Genomic DNA, 24315 nt, shown 5'->3' on the forward strand with positions numbered 1-24315 from the left:
AACCCATAGTGGAAGTCATTTTAATTAAAAATATTCAAATGTTCTGTTGCAAAAAAAAAAGGAATTCATGCAGCGTAGGACTGTAGGAATTAATGAAATAACACTAACCTCTAAGTTTAATTTAAAAATACTACTAAATCAAGTTCATAAAGTTTTTTTTTAAGTAGAAGTACAAGTGCGATTAAAAATGGGTTAATTCTTCAAAGAAATTAAGATAATTTTTTTCTGTATAAGGAATTATGGGTTCATGAACTCAGTGGCTGGCTCTTTGATCACCTCACCCTGATGGGGGAGCAGCCTTGACAGCCCACAGAGGAAGACAATGCAGCCAGTCCTGATGAGACCTGATAGGCTAGGGTCAGATGGAAGGGGAGGAGGACCTCCCCTATCAGTGGTCTGGGGAAAGGGCATGTGAGGAGAAGAGGGAGGGAGGGTGGGATTGGGAGGAAACGAGGGAAGGGGACTAGAAAGTGAATAAAATGTAATTAATATAAAAATAAAAGTTAAAAAATTTATGGGTGGGATGGAAATGAAGCAGACATTGTACTTATATAATATTTGACAATTAAAAGCATATGTATACTTATTCATCAATAATTTTAAAATTATAACGTAGAACTAATTTCAGTCATTTGTGTACATGCATAGAAAACAATCTGCCAAAACACAATATAATAAAATCTGTGTGTTTGATACTCAGTCCATCAAGAGAGACCATATCATGTTGTAGAAACATGCAGACTGATTTGATTATGATCTTTACTAAGAACAAAGCATATCTACCACTATTCTATCCATCTGGTGTGGTTTGCTTTAGAATTCTACCATGTCTTACGACCATGTCGCCATTACCGTAAATGTTGATTGGAATCACAACAAAGGAAAAATAATATGCCAAAAAGAAAAGAAATGGTGTGATAAAAAGAGAAGTTACACCTATGAATTCTAACATAATTCATCCTCCTGAAGTAGCCACAAATTTAAAGGGATGGAAACAACGTTTCCCTATGCAGACAGTGTAAAGAATATACAATAAGTATTGAATGAAAAGAGGCAAATGCACCATATAAAATTTTATAAACAAAATTTTAAAAGTTTCTGTTTTAGAAAAGAATTAAACCCATGCAATCCTCTACTCCCTATTTTCTTGCCCTACTTTAATTTTCTGTCAGTATTATTTCTGAAACTTTAAGAAAATAATAATAATTCCAAAAAAAAAAAAACTGCCATCGGTGACAAATTTTTTTTTTTTTTTTCAGAAAAAGGCATTTTTCCGTGACAGTTCTTTGCTTATTGCATCTTTCACATCTTTATTCCTCAGGCTGTAAATCATAGGGTTCAGCATGGGAATGACTGTGGTATAAAACACAGCAACCATTTTGCCTTGTTCCACAGATTCTTTGGAAGTGGGTCTGAGATACATGAAGAAGAGAGTTGCATAGAATATGGTAACAGCTGTCAGATGGGAGCCACAGGTGGAAAAAGCTTTGTGCTTGCCTTCTGTAGAGCTGATCCTCAGAATAGCAGGAAAAATATACAGGTAGGAGGTGAGAATGATGAGCAGGGAGAGGGAGAGGTTGAATCCAGCCACAATGTACATGGAGGTTTCTTTGCGGTAAGTGTCAGAACAAGCCAGCTTGATCAGAGGTGGGTCAGCACAGTAGAAGTGATTGATTTCATTGTGGCCACAGAAAGCCAGAGTGTATGTCCACATGGTCTCCATCAGCCCGGTGAGTGCTCCGTACACATAAGGCACAGCGACGAGGGACCGGCAGATGCTCTGGGACATCTTGCCACCATAGAGCAGAGGGTTGCAGATGGCCATATACCGATCAAAGGCCATCAGAGCCAGGATGTAGAACTCAACATGGACCAAGGCAATGAACAGGTAACACTGGACCAAGCACGCAGGGTAGGAAATAGTTTTCCTCTCTGAAATGAAAATCTGGAGCATCTTTGGGGTCACGTTGGAAGAGAAGCACACATCCACAAAGGACAAGTGGCTCAGGAAAAAGTACATGGGTGTGTGCAGCCTGGCATTGGCCTGGATGAGCAGGATCATCCCCAGGTTGCGTACCACTGTGACCACATAGACCACCAGAAACAGCACGAAAAGGAGAAGCTGAAGCTCCACATGGCTAGTAAGTCCCAGAAGGATGAACTCAGTCACAGAGGTGAAGTTTCTCCTCATGCTGGCCTAAAAAGAGAAATGAAAATTTTATGTCAGAATAGACAGTCCATAAAGAGGGCAACATTTAAATTTTTCTTAGAATTGCTATCTCACCTCTTTTGCATATTTATTTACTTTTCCTTTTTTGTTTTTAATTTTTTTTTCACAATTTGTTCATTATGTATCCTGATTGAAGCCCCTCCCTCGACTTCTTCCAGGCCATACCTCCCTCCCTCTCCCTACTCCCCTATTCCTTTCCCCTACTCCAACTGAAAGAGGAGTTCTCCTTTGCCATCTGCCCACAGCTTGTTGAGTCTCATCAGGACTGCCTGGATCTCTCACTGCCAGGTGTAAGTGATAATAGAGCAGGTAACCTAGTTCATGACAGAGGCAGAACCTGTTCCCCTTACTTAGGATTCCACGTGGAGACTGAGCTGCTAATCAACTACATCTGAGCAGGGGATCTAGGTCCTCTCCATGTATGGTTCTTTGTTGGTGCATCAGTCTCTTGCAAGACTCCCCGGGCTCAGATTTTTTAGCTTTGTTGGTCTCTTTGTGGGACTCCTGCCCCTTCATGTCCTTCTATCTCGACCCCCCCTTCTTCCATGAGACTCCCTGCGCTCTGCCCAAAGTTTGGCTGTGAGTCTGTACATCTGCTTAGATTCCCTCATTCGGTGGAGCCTTTCAGAAAACCCTCTATATCACCCTTTCTTCCCTATCATTTTTTAAGTAGACTCTAGTGTTTTAAACTTTTTCTCTCAAGCTATATACCTAATTACCTAATATATACCTATATACCTAATTTAGAATTGAATTAAAACTATACAGTCTAATTTAGAATTCTTACCCATCTCCATTTCGGCTTTTTATTCTTTACTTTTAAACTTCATATAAATTTCCCATTCTAAGATTTTCCACTCATTATATATAGACAAATGAATTTTACCACTTGTGAGATTTTTCATATGAGTTTACTCAGAGGAGGAATGAGCACAAGACACTGACTGGTGACACTGATTCCAGACGATGCCATGTATGTAAAATCTTTAATGTTCTATGTATAAAGCTTCCAAATGATAGCGTTAAATCATTTTACATCTTTATAAAGCATGAAAGATCAATATGTTATATTTCCTAATTAGAAAAATACTCTAAATTAACAATTAATTACAAGTCCCACGTTCATGGTTTTGGAAACTTGATAGCATTTTTTCAGTTTCCTCAGTAAAAATCATACAGACTAATTATTCAGATATCAGACTTGGGTTGTGACATGGACGTGACTCAGTTCAGGATGTTCATCTACATTTGCAAAAGTGAATGGATGCCTAGTAATAACTGAAATTTGGGATTTCAGAGCCTGGGTCAGACAACAACTTCACATCATAATCATGTACATGTTGCATCTCAAAGAAAGAACTGGTCATAAAAATAGTTCTTGGGGAGAGAAAAACAAAACTTAAAGAAACAAAACATAAAACAAACAAATGGCAATTCTCCCTTTTTTCATTTACTCTTAATCTAATTCTTAGTCAGATCTGCTAATGAGATCTTTTTGTGACTGAAAAGATGAAATTCAGTCAGAAACTTTAATCGACTTCTGGGGCATAGGCTTGCTTTTCTATTTCTCTCTCACTCTCTCTCAATAGAGATTATTGTCTATACTTACAGATAAATATCAATATCTATCTTACATATATATAGAGAGAAGTATTGATATAAACTTTATTTCAGTATTTAGTATTTGAGAAATGGCCTATATATATATCATGCAGGCTGGCCTTAAATTCACAATTTTCCTCTCAGGCATGTGACTATTTGTTCAGTATTTAAAACACACATTCTTAGATCTTGATCATTAGTACTGTACATACACACAGATAAGTCAAAATAAACCTTATTCTATTGTAGTTATCTAGCCATACAATACTTTTGTGAATAAATGCTCACATTCCATGAAAAGCAAAACAACAGTAACGACTTATAAAACTCTGCTTTGACTATTTTCTAACAACTTACCTATAAAGAACTATGGAAGTAAGAAAAATAAATGGGCCTTCAAGGCTAATAATCAAGGAAGATGTTTGCTTATATATACCTATAAGGTGAAGGTGTTTTTCCCCTTACACCATTAAAAATAGAAAAAAAAAAGTCATCAATCCCTCCAATTACAAGTCCCTGAAGACAGCTCAGGTAGATCAAAGCAGGGGTTTAGGAAGAACTGGAGCATCTCTTCAGGGACCTCACCTGTGTTGGTAAGAGCCTAAACCCACTGGGCTGCACGACCTGGCACTGTGTAATCAAACAAGCAGCATTAGTGCAGGGGACACATGTTCCTTTCAAAATTGCCAAGGTGAGGCCCTTTAGCTTTTGTGCTTTTGTCTGCTTATTTTATATTGTTAAGTGCTTAGAAAATGCAAAAACAAGTGAATGAAAATGGAGAAATTTGAAATAAGTTCAATTAGTTGGGGAAACTTCTTTAACTGTTTATTTTCCTGGGCTATCCCGTATATTTCAGCCACTGAATCTCACTGCTGCTCTGTATTCTTAATCTGTATGACTCGTAAAGCAACACAGTTTTATAAACACCGTACTTAGCACTTTCTTAAGATTAATATTGACGGAAACTCATTAAATCTTAAATTCAAACCATTTTCATGAAGTGCCGAGCTATAGAAAAGACACTAGCTCAGAAAGGAAACCGCAAAGGACATTGTTAATTCATCTCCTTTCTTGAGTAAATATCCACAATAATGGGTCAAAATCATTACACATTTCCCTATAGATAAACAAACAAAATAAAAAAGAGCATGTAAATTGAAGCAGCTAGTTCTATTGGTTCACCAATTCAATGTAGAAGAGAAGAATGCAAACATTTTATTTTCTTCTCCCTTTTTATTTAGAATAAGACTCTAGTCCATAGGTAGTGTTTCTCACATTTAACTAAATTACCTCACAAACATGCCCATACTCTATCTTCTAGGTTATTTTTTACTTAAACAAACTGACAGTCACCTGCCTATTGTAATTATGCATCCCATGATTGGGATAACCACAAGAAAATTTACTGGGAGTTAAAACTCCTCCATTCCCATATCTTGAATTAGTTCCTACCAACTGGAGGGCCACAGTGTCCTCTTGGATTTCCTGGAAATAGTGTTAACAAATAAGAGCCAGAGTACAGCGAAATGCAATGCTCTCTCCTGGCGATAACATGGCTGTTGACACTGTGATCTCACAGCATCTGTGTTATTTACCAAAGATCTACACATGATCAGTCCAGGAAAAGTTGTGGTTTCGACTGTTTCCAGCCTCCTCACCTTTCTCAGGAGTGATTGGCAGTGGGTTGCTTCTGGATGTTGGGGATGCATTTCTTTATGGAAGGTTTAACAACTGGTGCACTGCCCCTCCTCCAGCGGATTGCCCACACCCACGGACACACAGCATCTCTAACTGAACCTACTGATAATCAGACACAAGTGAAACTGGGAGGGCAGTGACCTGGAAATATTGGGAATTGGAATATAGAAGTAAATATGATCATATGTGGTTGCATACAATTTCTAAAGTTTTTGAAAAAAAAAAAAAAGAAAAATATTAAAGAGCTTCAGATTTTTTTTCTGTCCTTGTTCACAAACCAAAACTGATTTCGGCTTTTTCTGTTACTCTTGGTTCACAAGTGAGAGAACCAGTGTGGACATTCCTCCCACACTACAGATCTTGTACCTACTCGTCTTACTGTTGTGATCAATTTACAACAAAATCATGAAGACTAAAATACTTTATTTTGGCTTATGGTCCAGAAGATACAGTTCATTGTGGCTTATTCTTTCGGCTGGAGCAGTTCATCAAGCTGTGGTATCAGAAGTGTGAGGTGGCTGATTACTTTCCATGGACAGGAAACCGAGCAAGACCAATGCCAGTGCTCAGGTCGCTTTTTCTTTCCTTTGAGTCTGGGATCCCAGCGCAGGGAATGGTGCCACTTGCATTTAAGGTTGTTTTTCCCTCTTCAGTTAATCCAGCCTCGACATTCAGGTTTGTAAAAGTGGTATTATTTTTTCCTCTGTTCATTTGGCAGCTCAAAAACCACAAATGCAGAAAAGAGATAGTATCTCAGTGTTGCCTACAGAGTAGAAAAGTCCCCATATTTTAGTAAAATATGTATCTCTGGCTTCTGTGTGCTCCTTGACACATTCTGAATGACAACATGGTCTCTGTTAAAAGCTAGTTTTATTTGGTCTGAAGCCACTAGGTGGCAAAACACAATGATTCTCTCCATTACTGGCTCTAAAGAAAACACTAGGCTATTTCATAATTCAGTTTGCAACAAACACATTGGCAGTAGCAGCCAGACAAATGTGAAATACTCTGGAAAGCAAATGGCCAGAAGAATGTAATTGAAGGGGAAAAAGTTAAGAAGACCTACAGAACCAACAAATCTGGACAGGGCAGGGGAGCAGAGGGGCATCATGGAGCCGACCCAGGCTCAGATGTAGCCAGTAGACAGCTCAGTCTTCATGTGGGATACCCTAGTAAGGGGAGCAGAGGCTGTCTCTGACATAGACTCTGGTGCATGCTCCTTGATCACTTTCCCAAGGTTGAGGTGGCCTTGTCTGGACACAGAGGAAGAGTATGCAGGCAGTCCTGAAAAGACTTGATAGTCTGTGGCCAGTTAGTAAGGGAGGAGGGCTCTCCCTTTCTGAGGACTAGGGAGAGGGAGGGGGGAAAGGGGAGGGAGGGTGTTACTGGAAGGAGACAAAGGAGAGGCTACCATCCTTTGGGATGTAAAATGAATAAATAAAATAATAATAAAAGAGAGAGACAGAGACAGAGAAATGCAGGGGCTATAATAGCACAGGCCTGTAATCCCAACACATGGGAGGTAGAAGAAAGCAGATCTCTGGGTTCAAGGCCAGTGTAGTCTAAAGAGCAAGTTCCAAGACAGTCAATGCTTCACAAAGAAACACTATCTCAAATCTCGCCCCCTAAAAATAAAATGAGGAGGAGGAGTAGAAGGAGGAGGAAAGAAAAAAGGAGAGGAGAGAACCAACTCCTGCAACTTCTCCTCCATACACACAAATACACACACACACAACTAAACAGAAATAATGATTTTAAAATGTATGTTGTTTCTCTTCTTCATATGTGTATGTATGAATACGTGCAAATGTTTTCACATGTCAATTAGTTCCATGAAAATATTGGACATGCTAGCAGTGTTTTCAAAGCAAAGACTCATGACCAAACCTTTGGCAGAGTACAGGGAATCATAAGAAGGAAGGGGAGTTAGTCTGATGGGGAAAGGATAGGAGCTCCACAAGGACCAAATATATCTGGGCACAGGGTCTTTTCTGAGACTGACATTCAACCAAGGACCATGTATGGATATAACCTAGAACCTCCACTCAGATGTAGCCTGTGGTAGCTCAGTAACCAATTGGTTTCCCAAAGTGAGGGGAACAGGGACTATTTCTAACAGGAACTCAATGACTGGCTCTTTGGTCTCCCCACCCCCGAAGGGAGGAGCAGTCCTGTTAGGCCACAGAGGAGGGCTTTGCAGCCAGTCCTGAAGATACCTGATAAAACAGGATCAGATGAATGGGGAGGAGGTCCCCCCTATCAGTGGACTTGGAAAGGGGCACGGTGGAGATGAGGGAGGGAGGGAGGGACTGGGAGGGAATGAGGGATCGGGACACGGCTGGGATACAGAGTTAATAAAATGTAACTGATAAAAAAAATAAAATAAAAAAATAAAAATAAGTAAAAAAATATTATATGCTATTATACAGTCCATTATACAGTCCATTAGTGAATATTATACAGTCCATTAGTGAACCCTACACTTGTGTCTTTACAGTGTAAGCATAAAGCTTACATAGACAATAAGATCTGAAACAATAGGAATAATAATGGGAATGGGATGTGAAGGGCCTGTTTAGATATTAGTATATGCAGGCTTGTTAGGAGAATCCATCAAACTAGTAAATATTTTTAAATTCCGTTTTGTGTGTTTTAGCAGAATGAATTAACAATATGACATTCAAAGTAAGATATTTTAATTATATCTTTGGGCATGAATAATTGAGTGGCTTAATATAAACACACTGAAAATGTCACTCTATGTGTATCATTGAGCAGAAATAAACTCTTCAGTAGTTGTAAAGAAAACTTTGAAGAACAATAAAGAAAGAATATTTCTATTGAGAGGAATAAAGATATTCTGCAGTTTTCTCTTTTCCATTGATATCCAAATCAACAGATGCATTTGCATAGCGACGCTCCAATACCTGCCTGTTGAAACATAACAAGTTAGCATCTTAGAGAGTTGGCTTCCACAGAAGAAGAGTGAACTGACATTTCTTCCACTGCTTAAATGCTTGGACAGTTCTGTGTGATAAGCCAAGTAAACTGTACTGTCTGCTTTTATTCTCCTTATAATGTTACAATTTCTACAAAATAAACTACCCCAAGACACCTCACAAATCCACATGACACTAGAAGCAATGCATATCATATGATGAGACTTAGTAAACACTGGTTATCTTTGCTTAGAACGCAGAACAGCAAATTTAGCAGAAACACACACACAAAAAATGCTTTCTTTACTATAAAAATACTTACAAAAGAAGGAAGACGTCTCACTCTAAAAATATAAATCATTCTACTCATGGTACAGAACAACAGTAGATCACATTTAAACTGTGGTACAATTATCAAATTTTTGGTTGATCCTGAAAAAAAATAGATTAGTGAAGAAAAAATAAGGAAAGATGTGAAAGATACTTGGCTCAAGAGACGTGAAATGTCACTAGTTAATTCTATTAAAAAATACATAAAGACACGAGACATCCATAACGTTTGTGGAAACCCTTCTTTGCCTGACTGAAGAGTTAATGTGTAATATCTGGAAAGGTTGCTCAGTGGTTAACAAACATCTTTTTTTGGTCTGGGAGATGACATGACATAAGTTCTCAGCAACTACATGATGGCTCACAACCAACTATACCTCTAGATACAGGAGATCTGGTATCCTTTTCCTATGATATATAGACATGTGATATAGATAGATAGATAGATAGATAGATAGATAGATAGATAGATAGATAGATAGATAGAGATATGTATGCATGTAAACACAGGTACAATAGAGGGAGGAAAGGAAGAAAAGAAATGCTGTAGTTAAATTATAATTTCAAAAAATAAAAATAAATCTTTGAGGCTGGAGATTTGACATAACAGTATTAAGAACACTGGCTGCTCTTCCAGAGGACCCAGTTTGATTCCCAGCACACTTACGGCAGCTCACAATTATTTTTAGTTCCAGGGGATTTGGCTTCCTCTTCTGATTTCTCAGTACACCAGGCACACATGTGTTAAACACACACACACACACACACACACACACACACACAAAATAAACAGGCAAACCTTGGAATCTTTAAAGACATAAGTTAATATCTAAAGAGAGAATCATATGGAAGCTCTGGCATTCTGCTTGGCAAAGAAATGTTTTGCTGAAAATCCTTCTTACAAGTAGAAAGAAGTAAATGAATGGCAGGGGTCAAAACTGGAGGTGAAGAAGTGAGACTAGTAAGCACCCCCACTGAGAGTCCTGTAACATACCAGAGAGAAACTCCTACAAGGTAACAGCTCTGCCCTGCAGTATGTGTTTTGCCAATTTTATGCCTATGCTCAGAAACACAATTACACATTTGTTGGTAGTTATATAAATATATTTTTCTAAAAGCTTTTAAAACTGTTAATAGTCAGTCTAAAAGTTAAGAATGGAAGATAAGGATGGAAGACAGAAATAGTTCAGTCTTTTACTCTGTACATTTATATTAAGATTGGGTGTTTTACTGTAACAAATATTTAATTTTTATAATGTAAAACTAATATATACAAACACATGAATATAAAAGTGTATAACAGGAAAACAAACTTTTCACATTTTCACATGCATTGCACTTTGACATAGTATGTAACGTGTTTATCTTTTGCACTTATGTATTATGTTATATATTTTGTTGTAAGAATATAACTTTTCATCTTGTGTATAAAGTGAATTTATGCAAAAAAAGTTGGGTGTCATTTTCATAAAAAGCTTTTATTTGATTTTAAAGATAAAATGATTTTACTTTGAAAGAACATTTTTTCTGACCAGCTTCTGAAAAGCATGTTTCACATCCTTATTCCTCAGACTATAAATGATGGGGTTGAGCATCGGGCTTACAAAAGTGTAGAACACCGCAATGATTTTGGACTGCTCCACTGACTTGTCTGTGGGCGGTCTAACATACATGCAGAACAGAGTCCCATAAAACACCGTCACTGCCACCAGATGAGACCCACAGGTGGAAAAGGCTTTGCGCCTACCTTCAGCAGAACGCATCCTCAGGATGGCAATTAAAATGAAGAGGTAGGAGATGAGGATTATGAGCAGGGAATTGGAGAGGTTAAATCCTGCTACCACAAACATAGATGTTTCCTTAATGAATGTGTCAGAACAGGATAGCCTGATGAGAGGAGGGTCAGCACAGTAGAAGTGGTTGATGATATTGGAGCCACAGAAGGTCAAGCGATATGTCCACATGGTTTCCATCAGGCCACTAAGGAAGCCATAGATATAGGGACCAGCAATCAGACGAATACATACGCCTTTGGACATCTTACTGCTGTAAAGCAAAGGGTTACAGATGGCCATGTACCTGTCATAGGCCATCACAGCTAGCATATAATATTCAGTAATCACCATAGCAATGAAAAAGTAACACTGGACTAAACAAGCTGCATAAGAAATGGTTTTCTTCTCTGATAAAAAGTTCACCAGCATCTTGGGAGTCACATTGGTAGAATAGCACAAATCCAAGCAAGACAAGCTGGCAAGAAAGTAGTACATAGGGGTATGCAGACGTGAATCTACCCTGATCAACACCATCATGCCAAGATTTCCTCCCACAGTGACCAAATAGATCACGAGGAAGAGCACAAAAAGTATAGGCTGTAGCTCTGGACGATCTGTTAATCCCAAGAGAATAAATTCAGTCACCATGGAGTAATTGCCTCTGACCATTTTCTTAGGTGTCAGCATGTTCACTTAGATGGATTAAAGAGAGGTAAATGAGATGCATGTTAGATGTTTTCTCTTTTTCTCCCTATTTTGCTACCTCCTTCTTATTATTCACCCTCACACAGCTATTGCTAAGGTCTGAGAATATCAGAGTTAGTACACTAGATTTTCAAATCTTAAAAAATAATTAAACACAAACACAAAGGTTTTCTTTAAATAGTTCTGCATGTGTGTGTGCGTGCACTGCCAAGAACAAGTATCATGTGTAAGCCACACATACAAGTGGGACAAGCTTGGGTGTTGGTGCTTGCCTCCCATCTTGTTTGGGGTGGTTTCAGCACCTCTTGTTCTTAAATGACCTCACAAGCCTGCTTTCAGGATTCTGCTGTCTCTACTTCCTGTACCAACATAAGAACACTGAGACTGCAGACACTTGCTACCACAGCCAACTTAAATACATTCTAGAGGACTCCTGTCTTTATGCGTGTGGTATAGGGGCAAAGACAGGTGCTTTACACAATGAGTGGTCCCAGCCAGAGCTGGTATTCTTAAGCAGATGGCAAATAGCCCCTAATAGCTGACAGCAAAAGGGCAGGTCATTCCTACCCAGAGAGGATCCCAAGTTACCAAATTCCTTCAGTATGAGGGAGGGAAATCATGATCTAATAATAGCCCAAACTGTAATTGCAAATTTTATAAATAATTATACATTATACACATTAATAATTGCCCAATTGAGATAAACTTCCAAATACACTTTATAGTTTGCTATGAAACAAGAGTCCCCTTCTTAAAAAATTAGAGAAGATTTTTTCCAGTGGCTGTGTGCATATCTAGAAGCCTCACTTTAGAGAATTTATTCCCTTTGTGTTTGAAAGAAAGCAAAAAAAAAAAAATAGTAAGGAAGGAAAGAAGGAAGGAAGGAAAGAACGAACGAACGAACAAAGGAACGAAGGAACGAAGGAAGGAAAGAAAAACCAAATTGAAGAGACCAGAAGTAAGTCTTCCCAGGTCAATTTTAGTACTATAATCTTAGTGTTTCAGAATGAAGTATTTCTGTCGGAATACAAAAGGATAAAGTTATAAATTGGGAATAACAAAGATCTATATAAGTTACTAAGCAGGTGGTTTTACACACTGCAGTCAAATGACACATAAAGAAAATTTCAATCACTAGTGATTAGGTCACATTTCTATTTTCTTATCAATTTACCTTTTCATTTGTTCCCCACAAATCAAATGTTTCACAACATATGACAAAATGTTGGCAATTACATTCTGGTAGTGGAGCAGAAATTTGATTTTAATCTTTTTAAGTGCATGTAAAAAAGTTTGACTGTCATTATAGTAAAACAAAAATAAATGAAAGTAGTTTTAATTATTTTTAGTACAGAAGGCAGAAGGTGGTTTTGTGATTAATAGATAATTCTCTCCGAAATTATCAAGTCAGATAATGTCAACTCTAGTGGATAAATGTAACAATACATTACTGGTTGGGCCTTCATATAAGGTATTTTAATTATAGATTTGTTTACTATATTCAGCTTTTTAAAAAGTTTTGGACTACATTGTATAAGAGTAAAATTCAGCTGAATATCAGAGCTTTTTATGTTATCTCTCAAACTGAGCAGAGTGGGGAATTCAGAGCCAACTGAAATGAGAACAGTTTCCATGTAAACAACAACTCTGACTGTGGGATGGACTTTGACTGCACGGCACTGTGAGCCCTGTGTTCTGCTGTCCTATAGGATTCCTAATTTAAGCATTAGATTTCATTTTTAAGGAAAATCTACCAAAATATTGTTAGAAATTAATGTTATTTTTCAACCTGTCCTCCATTAAGGCACAAAATAGAAATCTGCAGGCTTGTTCTACTATGTTACAAATAACAGTCCCACCTGCTGCCCAATTCACCAGCTGTATATTTCCAATACACAAGCTGTTCATGGCAAAGGAGTCAAACCCAAGTACAAATTCTGTGCCTTGACTTGATAGTGCCCTCCGCATGCTGCATACTTAATTAAGATAACCTAGTACACAAGCAATGCTGAACATCACATGCATAGAGGCTATCTACTGGTGAAAAAATAAGGTAACCAGTAATGGTTTTTGAATTGAAAAAGCTGGTGGGTGTCATATGATAAGAGTGATGAAAACCATAGTTAAATGTCATAGTTCAACAATAAGTATTTGAATTAAGTAGATATTTGCATTTAAAAATTAGGGTAGACATTGACGAACAATGGAGCTGATCTGAGGTTTGAGGCATTTATAATAATTGTTTAGAAAGACAAGAGTATATGACTCTCAAGTAATTTGAACATTCTACATGGAGTCATTCCACTGGAGACTTTCAATTGAAATGGAAGCTATTCAACGTGTATAAGAAATGTCACAGAGAAATTATGAGGGAAGACAGTAGACAGTCATCCTTCTAAACTGCTGCATCTTTATGACATTGATCCTATTTAAGCTTTATTAGTAATTATGAACCAGATGTGGACTGATGAGATATTTAAACATGTGTATTCTCATAGCTTTGGTCGTGAGCCTTTAATGGCTGGGCCCTCTCTCCAGCCCAACATGTGTATTCTTTGTAAAAGCAAAGAAAACTAAATTTCACTGGCTGCACAACATTAACTTCTCTCTAGATTGAAAAATTTAAACATAAATTTAATAACTTAATATATCCAAAATATATGTTTATTTCCAAATGAAAATCTAAAAATTAATCACATTAATTGGCAAATTATATAGTCTTTTAAATGGAAAAGACTGTTGTGTTAAGTCAGGATTCATTGTGAATATATAAGTGAAATTTTGAGTTACTAGAATTTCTAGCTTACAAATTAGACAAAAAGTGCAATCTACAATAATTAAAAAAACATAAATACATCTATAAAATCAGCTCTACAGATAGCTGTGGTATCTGAATTACTGTTAGATGAAGTGTCCATATCCTCTTCTCTGGAACTGGTCTATATAAAAATTTCATGGTTAAAAATAAATAAATAAAAATCAATCAATCAATCAATCAATAAATAGATAAATTCATGGTAGCAGAGTAGCTGAGTTTCCTAAAACTTTTAAAAATCACTAAACATGTATGTACCATCTCATACACAAAAGCTGTTATTTGCCCATATAAATTGCATGGAATGGGAAAATAGATGCAATTTTAGTCAAGGAAAGGGGCAGAGAAATTAAAATAAGAGTTATTGAATTTAAAATCCAGTATCTGGGCACCTAATTATCTGGCTGAACATGAAGATATACAGAAGATAGTGAGCTTAGTTGAGGAAATGAGATTGTAAGGTACAAAATAAAAACATGGATAAGCCAGATAGTTACGACACCATGTAGTTCCTGTGCACAACCTTTAGGGAGTGCACATTGTTCTTGTATGCCCTTCCACCACAGAATCGAGCACTTTCATCTCTTCTGGGTTTCGGTGCTTCTCAAATAAGAGGACAAGGGACATCACCTCTTTACAATGAACAACACTGAAGTCTAGGTCAATAAGACAATGAACACAATTTTCTATGTTATTAGTAAAACTCCTTTAAGACTAATTAGATCATAAGGTCTCCCTTCTCAGAGTCACATCCTTTCTATATTTGGATTATCTGCCTGTTCAGTGACAGACATTGAGCATTATCCATAGCACCTCCCATTTCTATGGTGCCTATCTTACAATTTTGAGTCTACCAATTCTAAACTCATAATTACTAATGTACCTTTAGATATATTAACTTTGATCCCAATTTTTTTCTCTCCAATAATTTAAAGATAAACCTTTAAAAGTTATATAATAGTTTTATTTTTACAGGAATATAATTCAACATAATCTTCCTTTTGATTTTTATTACTTTCTTTATTTTTGAGATTGTATATAATTACTTCACTTCTCTCTTCTCTTTCATCCTTCTGAAGCTTCTCATATACCCCTCCTTTCTCCCTTCCAAAATTATGGCCTTTTTTCATTAATTTTTGATGAAATGGTTTTGTGGGTAATTACCCTTTTAACATATTCTGAAAATGTCAGTGAGATTAATAATCTCTTTTGAATTAATCATTGAAATGTAATTTGTCAAACAGAATGATTATCACATACACATAATTTCAATAAAATTTTAATATTTTTGTAATCAATCTATATAACACATACATGCTCAACTATTACAGCAAGGTAAGATCTTAAACTAGTATTCAAGGAGTTTTGTTGACATTTGACTCTTCATGTTGAATATCCAAACTGAAACAAACAGACAAATTAGTAATACAGAGGTCATGATTTGCACTCCTACCTGAACTTAGAAAAAATTCTCACAGAAGCATTGGATGTCCAAACAAGTTGCTGTTGAAAATGGTTTATGCCCTATTTGTAGTTGGGAGTGTTTGTCCCCAAAGAATTTAAAAACCCTCCAAAGAAATAATTGAAGAAAACGCAGTAATTTGTTTAGAGATGCACACGCTAGAACCCGGGGATTTGAGTAGTGGTATTGCATCACCTTGTACTCATCTTGAGCTGCATATTTTGTGTGTTTATGAATTGATTCTCAGGGGATTTTTTTCAATAGGAATAGCTATTTATTGCAAGAAAATGGCTACAACAATTAGTAATGGTATGATGTTTTCACATAATTCATAAACTTTGATTTTTCTATGATTCTTTCAAAGTTAGAATTGTCTACTGCACAATCCCTTAAAATGACAAAAGGACTAAGTGGTCACTTAACAAGATTCAATATAAAATAGATACTTTCTAATATTTTATTGTTTTAATTATTTACTAGACCAGCATAAATACACTCAATAAATTTATTAGAAAGCAAGTTTATTCAGTATAGACATCTCTTTTTACTTATTTTATTTTTTAGATATTAGTTACAGTTTATTAACTTTCTATCCCAGCTGTAGCCTGCTCCCTCATTCCCTCCCAATCCCACCCTCCCTCCCTCAGCTTCTCCCTGCCCCTTTCCAAGTCCACAGATAGGGGAGGTCCTCCTCCCCTTCCATCTGACCCTAGCTTATCAGATTTTTTTCAGGACTGGCTGCAATGTCCACCTTTGTGGCCTAGCAAGGCTGATCCTCCCTCAGGGGGTGTGGGGAGGGTCAAAGAGTCAGCCATTGAGTTCATGTCAGAAATAGTCCCTGTTCCCCTTATTAGGGAACCCACTTAGATACTGAACTACCATGGGCTACATCCTGAGCAGGAGTTCTAGATTATATCCATATATTGTCCTTGGTTATAGAAACAATCTCATAAAAGACCCCTGTGCCCAGATATATTAGGTTCTTGTGGAGCTCCTGTCCTCTCCAGGTCATACTCACTCTCCTTTCTTTCATATAATTCCCTGTGCTCTACCGAAGGTTTGGCTATGAGTCTCAGCATCTGCTTTGATACACTGCTAGGTAGAGTCTTTCAAGGGTCCTCTGTGGTAGGTTCCTGTCCTGTTACTTGTTTTCTCCTACTTCCAATGTTCATCCCATTTGTCTCTCTAAGTGAGGATTGATCATCTTACCTAGACATCTTTTAAACATATTAAAAATTTTCAGCAAGAATTAAGGACATCAAGTCTATCAATAAATATGATAATGCATTCATGTTTGATTTTCTGTCCAGGAAACAAACTATACCAAAAATTCCTCATCAAAAAAAATGTGAATAATCATAGACATAGAAATTTGGTTTCAAAATCCTAAAATTGTGAAGAATGAGGTGTGTCAGCAGGGAAGCAATAGTTATTTGTTTGTTTACAGAAAAATATTCAATAGCATATGTTACAAAGAATAAAAGAAACATTAGCATCCTAAACGTAATTGGAAACAGAAGGAGCAGTCAGTACAAGGAATCACAATCTGCCATGGTTTATTGATTGCTCAGTTTTCCTGTCTCCCACTTTCTAATTTTAATCTTTACTCTCAGATCAGATAACGATGAAAACAAAAGTGATATTCCAAACCTGAATGCCAGCAGAAAGTAGGCTGACAAAACACAGAATCCTCGATCCACGGTTTTACATTTGCAAAAGCAATGTCCCTCAGTTTCATGCTGCTTGCATGGCTCCTTCTGTGATGTGCTTCCACAGAAACACATCAGGAAAAAAACAGAACAGCACTCAGATGATGCTTTTCTTCACTTTAACTAGTAAATAAGTGTGGAGTGCAGCTGTACCACTGTTTCTTAAAGGTCTTTCAGAAAAGAGAATGATGGGTCTACCAATGGAAAGAATTGAACCAAGAGCCTGTATATACTGTTAACTTTTGTAAACAAGTGCCCTGTGGAGATGGGGGCAGATCCTCCATAGCAAAGCACTTGGAAGCTTTCACTTAGAATAGTCCTCTTAATGTGATGAGCCCATTAATCTGAGGATCTGTCTATCACATGGATTTGAACATGAACAGATGGTATACCTCAAAACGAAGAACATCTAGCTATGACACCAAATATATGGTCTTAGAGAATATTAAAAACTCATCAAAATACAAATATATTTATAATGAACTACAGCTGCAATTTCTTGGAACCTGGAGGCATGAGTGCTGCACTGCCAACGTTTCGCCTGAGGACTGTCTTCAGGGCCTGCTTCACATCCTTATTCCTCAGGCTGTAGATCAGTGGATTCAACACTGGACTCACAAAGGTGTAGAAGACAGCTATTATTTTGGACTCCTCAACAGTCTTGTCAGTGGGTGGTCTTACATACATGCAGAAGAGGGTTCCATAAAACAATGTGACAGCCATCATGTGGGAACCACAGGTGGAGAAAGCCTTGTGTCTGCCTTCAGCAGATTTGATCCTTAAGATGGCAGCAATAATGAAGGCATAAGACACCAGGATGATTGTGAGTGAGTTGGAGAGGTTGAGACCAGCTGATATCAACATGGCATGCTCTTTTATGTAAGTATCTGAACAAGACAGCTTAATGAGTGGTGGGTCAGCACAGTAGAAGTGGTTGATGACATTGGATTTACAGAAGGTCATACTGAAGGTCAGGATGGCTTGGAACAGCCCATCTGAGAAGCCATAAACATAAGGACATGTGGCCAAGCAGATGCAGACTCGCCTGGACATTTTTACACTGTAACGCAGAGGATTGCATATAGCCACATAGCGGTCATAGGCCATGGCTGCCAGCATGTAGAACTCTGTGAGGAGAAAGGCAATGAAAAGATAGCACTGGATAAAGCAGCCAACAAAGGAAATGCTCTTTTTGTCTGATAAGAAATTACTCAGCATCTGTGGGGTAGCGTTTGACGTGTAACACAGATCCACAAATGCCAGGTTACTGAGGAAGAAGTACATGGGCGTGTGAAGGCGGGAATCCAGTCTGATCAGGGCCATCATGCCCATGTTGCCTAAGACAGTGACAAGGTAAACAAACAGAAACAGCACGAAGAGGAGAGGCTGGAGTTCTGGGCGATCTGTGAGCCCCAGTAAAATGAATTCTGTAATTTCAGTGTTGTTAGTCAGGAGCATCTCTTGAGCTGTGGCTCTGTGCTTCAAGCTGTGGAAACAAGGCAGATGTGGAGATTAAAAATAACAGTATTGGTCTGAGAAAAGACCCCTGGGCCCAGATTTTTTGGTTCTGTTGCTCTCCTTGTGGAGCTCGTGTACCCTCAGGTCTTTCTATCTCCCCCTTTTTGTATAAGATTCCCTGAACTCTGCCCAAAGTTTGGCTATGAGTCTCATCATCTGCTTTAATATCCTGAGGGGCAGAGTCTTTCAGAGGCCTTCTGTGGTAGGCTCCTGTCCTTTTCCCTGTCTTCTCCTACTTCTGAAGCCTATCCCTTTTGCCCTTCTGAATGAGGCTTAAGTGTCTTCCCCAGGGTCCTCCTTATTGCTTAGCTTCTTTAGGTGTACAGATTTCATGGAGATAAAAAAGATAACATAGAACTTCTGCTCAGATAGAGCCCATGGCAGATCATTCTCCAAGTGGGTGCCTTGGTAAGGGGAGCAGGGACTGTCTCTGACGTGAACTCAGTGTCTGGTTCTTTGATCATCTCCCTCTGAGGGGTGAGCAGCCTTACCAGGCTACAGAGGAAGACAATGCAGCCAATCCTGATGAGATCTGATAGTACAGGTTAAGATGGAAGAGGAGGAGGACCTCCCCTATCAGTGGACTGGGGGAGGAGCATGTGAGGAGAGAAGGGAGGGAGGGTGGAATTGGGAGGGAACAAAGGAGGGAGCTACACTTGGGATACAGAGTGAATCAATTGTAATAATTTTTTTAAATTTTTTATTAAATAATGATAGTTAAAACCATGTCTTTCTTAATATATTACATACATTGAAAGCAAATTATACAATAATTCTGTTTATATTTCTACTAATCCCTATTTAACTTTGGTTTCCATTCCTCTGGATGTGCTTCTAACTGTATCACAATACTAATCCATTGTAAATCATTGATGCATCAGCCCTGTCTCTCTGATCTTCATTTTGCCTCACAGTATAACAATCCCACAATGCTAAGCATATTTAACTTCCTTTGTGAGGCATTTCTTACATACTCTCCTCATATATGAATCTAATAAGTCTCTTTATATTCATCTTTCCAGGACATCCCATACACATATATATTCACAAACAGTTTTCATATTAGCATTCTAAGGGTAGAAACAAAACTCTTTAATTACTATACCATGAACATTCAGCACATATTTATATTTTGGTTTATGAGGAAAAAAATGAAAGATTTCATAGAAGTAGAAATTATTACCAATGCAAAAAAAAAAATCCTAGATATTTTTGTGTTGTAATGTATAACATGGAATTATTTACAGCTTAAAAATTCTCTGTATAACAGAATTTCTTATAAAGCTTAATATTCAATTAAATTCACATCCATTTCAAGATGGCTAATTGAAATATTGTGCTCTTTAATAGAATTTTATTCTGTCACATGGATGAAGGAAATCCTGTCATTTGTAGGAAAACATATGGAACTCTAGAATTTAATGTTAAGACAATGAAGAAAAAGAAAAATATCATGTCAATAAAAATTTCTTCTAATCACTTAGTGATAAGACTTTTGAACTTCTACAATAGGTTTTAATAGAAAGAAAAAAAATTCAGTTTATATTTTTCTTTTTGAGTATTAGGAAAGAAGTGCATGTGTCTATCTTTTAACAGAAATTATTATAAAAATATTAATATGATGAGAAATTCTAATGTCTCTTCTGGCATACTTATTTAGTACATATTTTTGTTTTGAATTAATAATGAAAATGTTATTTGTGTAATATTATGATTATTACAAAATTTTCAACATTTTATCACTATTCTAAAGGCTAAGTAAATACTTATTTCAGCAAGATAAGAATCTCGACTAACATTAACACTGATAACTAACTTCAAGTAATAAATATCCAAAATGATATAAAAACAAATGTGTCAACATAGATATTATTTTTTTTTCCTACCTTGCCCAGAAAAAATTATTCCTGAGACACTAGCAACCCAAGCAAGAAGTTGCCGAACACTATCTATACCAAATTTGTAACCTGAAGTTTTTATCTCCAAAATAATTTTCCACATTCCCCAAAGAATTAATTAAGGAAAAGTAGTAATTGGTATAAATATTCCCTCACTAGAATGTAGGGAGTTGAACAATGGAGATGTATCAGCTTGTGAAAAATCACCTTGAGCTGAATGTTTCAAGAAATGATACTTAAGGGAATATTTTAAAATAAGTCTGTTTCTTTCATAAAGATAAGTTGAACAATTAATCATGGCCTAATATTATGACATAATTCATGGACTCTGATGTTTCTAAAATTTTTCCCAAGCTGAAATGTGTGCTTTATCAATTTTTTTAAAAATACCTGGAGCTAAGTTGTAAAATTACAAAACAGACTGAGTAAAATTATTACTGTTTGGAAAGACTATGAAGAGTTATAGTAGAATTAATTTAATGTGGTTCTCAACCTTCCTAAGTTGTGACCCTTTAATACAGTTCCTCATGTATTGGTGACCCCCAACCGTAAGACTGTTTTTGTTACTACTTAAAAACTGTAATTTTGCTACTGTTAGGAACTGTAATGTGGATCTCTGATATACAGGATATCTGGTATGGGACCTCTGTGAAAGTTCTGTTCACCCCAAAAGGAGTTGCAGCCCACACGTTGAGAACCACTGGTTTCATATGTTAGGCTTAGATGTGTAGAATTAATATTTCCTGACAACATAATAAGAATAGAACTTAACAACAAGTAATTATTTTGCCAACACATGAAAATAAAGGGCAAATGAAAGAACAGATGGAGAATAAACACATTTACACTTTTTATGCAGACAACTATATCTAACATTAAAACTAAATAAAATTATACTACACATGTATCTTTTAGTATACAAACAAATCTATTAGTTTACTTATTTTTTAATCCTCACTCAGAAAGACAAACGTGTTGGACATTGGAAGAGGGAGAAAACAGGAAACAGGACAGGAGCCTACCACATAGAGCCTCTGAAAGTCTCCACCCAGCACGGTATTACAGGGGATGCTGAGACTCATAACCAAACTTTGGGCAGAGTGCAGGGAATCTTATGAAACAAGGGGGAGATAGAAAGACCTGGAGAGGACAGGAACTCCATAAGGAGAGCAACAGAACCAAAATATCTGGGCCCAGGAATCTTTTCTGAGACTGACACTCCAACCAAAGACCATGCATGCAAATAACCTAGAACCCCTACTTAGATATAGCCCATGGCGGGTCAGTATCCAAATGGGTTGCCTAGTAAGGTGGACAGGAACAGTCTCTGACATGAACTTAGTGGCTGGCTCTTTGATCATCTTCCCCTAAGGGGGGGAGCAGCCTTACCAGGCCACAGAGGAGGACAATGCAGCCCGTCCTGATGAGACCTGATAAGCTAGGGTCAAATGGAAGGAGAGGAAGACCTCCCCTATCAGTGGAATTGGGGAGGGGCATGGGAAGAAATGACGGAAGCTGGAATTGGGAGGGAATGAGGGATGGGGCTCCAGCTGGGATACAAAATAAATAAACTGCAATTAATATAAAAAATAAAAAATTATTAAAAAATAAAATAGAACAAACTCCAATTAAAACTTGAGAGCAATTTTACAAAAGTTTAAAAAACACACACACACACACACACACACACACACAAACAACTCTAGGGAAGACAATGTGTAAATCCTAGCAGCTTTCTAGGGAAGAAGAAGAAAATGAGAAGAAGAAAAAAAAAACATTTTTATCCTATATTATAGGTCTAGTATCCACTAGTGGTAGGGAATGAGGAAGGGGCTATAGCTGGGATACAAAGCAAATGAACTGTAATTAATATAAAAAAATTAAAAATTAATTTAAAAACTTGTCTTTTCAGTTAATCTAACATGAAGGTCAGCCACATGGTGCACAAGCAGCCACAGAATAGGGAGCAGAGCTCTACACAAAAATTTATAAGCAACTGAGTAAGAATTAAATGAAGGGTTATTTTATTTTTTTGTAGCATGTCGTTTAGAACATATTCAGTACATTAGAACAGTAAGATATTTTGGTGAAACAGGTCTGTGTTGTTTCCTTAATTCATTTGCTTTAGCACAAATCCTGAGGGCAAATTTGCCCTGTTTTGATATTTTTGTTTAGGCATAGGAGTGTATTTGACTGCTTGTGCAAAATCTTCAAAACCAAAGTATATAAAAGCATGGCATGTGCTCTGTGCACTTACAAAAAATAAAATGAACATTGGTACACCAAGTATAGTTAGGAAGAGAAGGAATAGTCAATACAAAGTAATCACTATCTGGTATAACTTTTTGATTATTCAGTTTCTGTATTTGTTCCTTTCTGATTTTAATTTTTATTCTCAGATCAATCTTCTTGAAATTGTCAGATGAAGATGAAACCAAAAGTGAAATGCCAGCCTTGATTCATAGCAGAATGTAGGCTTACAAAAAACACAGAAACCTCGATCCACAGGCTTACATCTATAAAAGTATAATCCACCAGTTTCATGTACTTGAATGATTCCTTCTCCACAGAATCATACTAGTAAAAAAATGGAATTGCCCAGATGGGACAGAAGCTCCACAAGGAAAACAACAAAGCCAAAAATGCTTGGTCCATGGGGGCCCTGCAGAGACTGATACATCAACCAAGGACCATACATGGAGAAGATCTAAACCCCTGATCAGATGTAGCCCATAGGCAGCTCAGTCTCCATGTGGGTTTCCTAGTAAGGAGAGCAGGAGCTGTCTCTGACATGGACTAGTAGCTGTTGACTACTTTTTGATCACTTCTCCCTGGTGAGGCTACCTAGCCAGCCCTCAGAGGAAGAGGATCCAGGCAGTCCCGATGAGACTTGATAGCTAGGGTCAGACAGTAGGGTAGGAGGACCTCCCCTATCAGTGGACTATGGGAGAAGGATGAGGATGAGAGAGAGGGAGGGAGCACAGACCAGGAGGAGAAGAGGGAGGAGCCTACAGCCAGGATAAAACGTGAATAAAATTTAAAATACAATATTAAAAAAGAAACAGAGGAGCACTCTCATGATGCTGTTCCTTACTTTACCTAGTAAGAAGGTGGGCAGTACAGATGTACCGTTGTCTTTTAAAGGTCCTTCAGCAAAAAGACATGGGTCTAACCATGGAAGGAACAGAGCAGAGAGCCTGTATATCCTGTCAAGCCTTGTAAACAAGTGCCACGGGGAGATAGGGAACCCCACATAGCAAAGAACTTAGAGGTTTTCACTTAGAATCGTCCTCTTAATCGCATCTCCCTGTCCGCCTCCTCAGGATCTGTCTACAAAGCAGACTGGAACATATATCTGAGGTGGGATTTTATTCAACGTTTTAACAGCTCCTCCAACAATATCTGTGTTACTGGTGCTTGCTTTTTTATTTGAGAAAAGGCCTGACAGGTACAATTTAAGGGAAAAAAAGACTTATTTGGGCTCATAGTTTAAGATGGTATATATTCCCTGCAGTGGAAAGACACACAGACAGGACAGGAGAGAGAGGTGGTTTGGTTATTTTGTGCTCACATTAAGAAAACAAACAGAACCAAAAAATATGGACCCAGGGGTCTTTGCAAAGACTGATACTCC

General features: G+C 37.4%; 3 protein-coding genes across 3 annotated transcripts; all 3 read right to left on the bottom strand.

The window, feature by feature from the left end:
* Positions 1-1184: 1184 nt before the first annotated feature.
* On the bottom strand, positions 1185-2191 carry LOC132656046 (olfactory receptor 5M8-like). Its single transcript, XM_060390596.1, has one exon. It carries the CDS (start codon positions 2189-2191, stop codon positions 1256-1258), a length of 936 nt encoding a protein of 311 aa, XP_060246579.1. The 3' UTR covers positions 1185-1255.
* An 8113-nt stretch (positions 2192-10304) lies between these two features.
* LOC110566961 (olfactory receptor 5M5) lies at positions 10305-11266 on the bottom strand. The gene has a single exon (XM_021664882.2). The coding sequence runs from the start codon at positions 11259-11261 to the stop codon at positions 10305-10307; it is 957 nt and encodes a 318-aa protein (XP_021520557.2). The 5' UTR covers positions 11262-11266.
* Positions 11267-17695: 6429 nt separating this feature from the next.
* Positions 17696-18754, bottom strand: LOC132656047 (olfactory receptor 5M11). The gene has a single exon (XM_060390597.1). The coding sequence runs from the start codon at positions 18721-18723 to the stop codon at positions 17749-17751; it is 975 nt and encodes a 324-aa protein (XP_060246580.1). The 5' UTR covers positions 18724-18754; the 3' UTR covers positions 17696-17748.
* Between the last annotated feature and the right edge of the window lie 5561 nt (positions 18755-24315).

Source organism: Meriones unguiculatus, chromosome 8, assembly GCF_030254825.1.
Source record: "Meriones unguiculatus strain TT.TT164.6M chromosome 8, Bangor_MerUng_6.1, whole genome shotgun sequence".
Taxonomy (NCBI): domain Eukaryota; kingdom Metazoa; phylum Chordata; class Mammalia; order Rodentia; family Muridae; genus Meriones; species Meriones unguiculatus.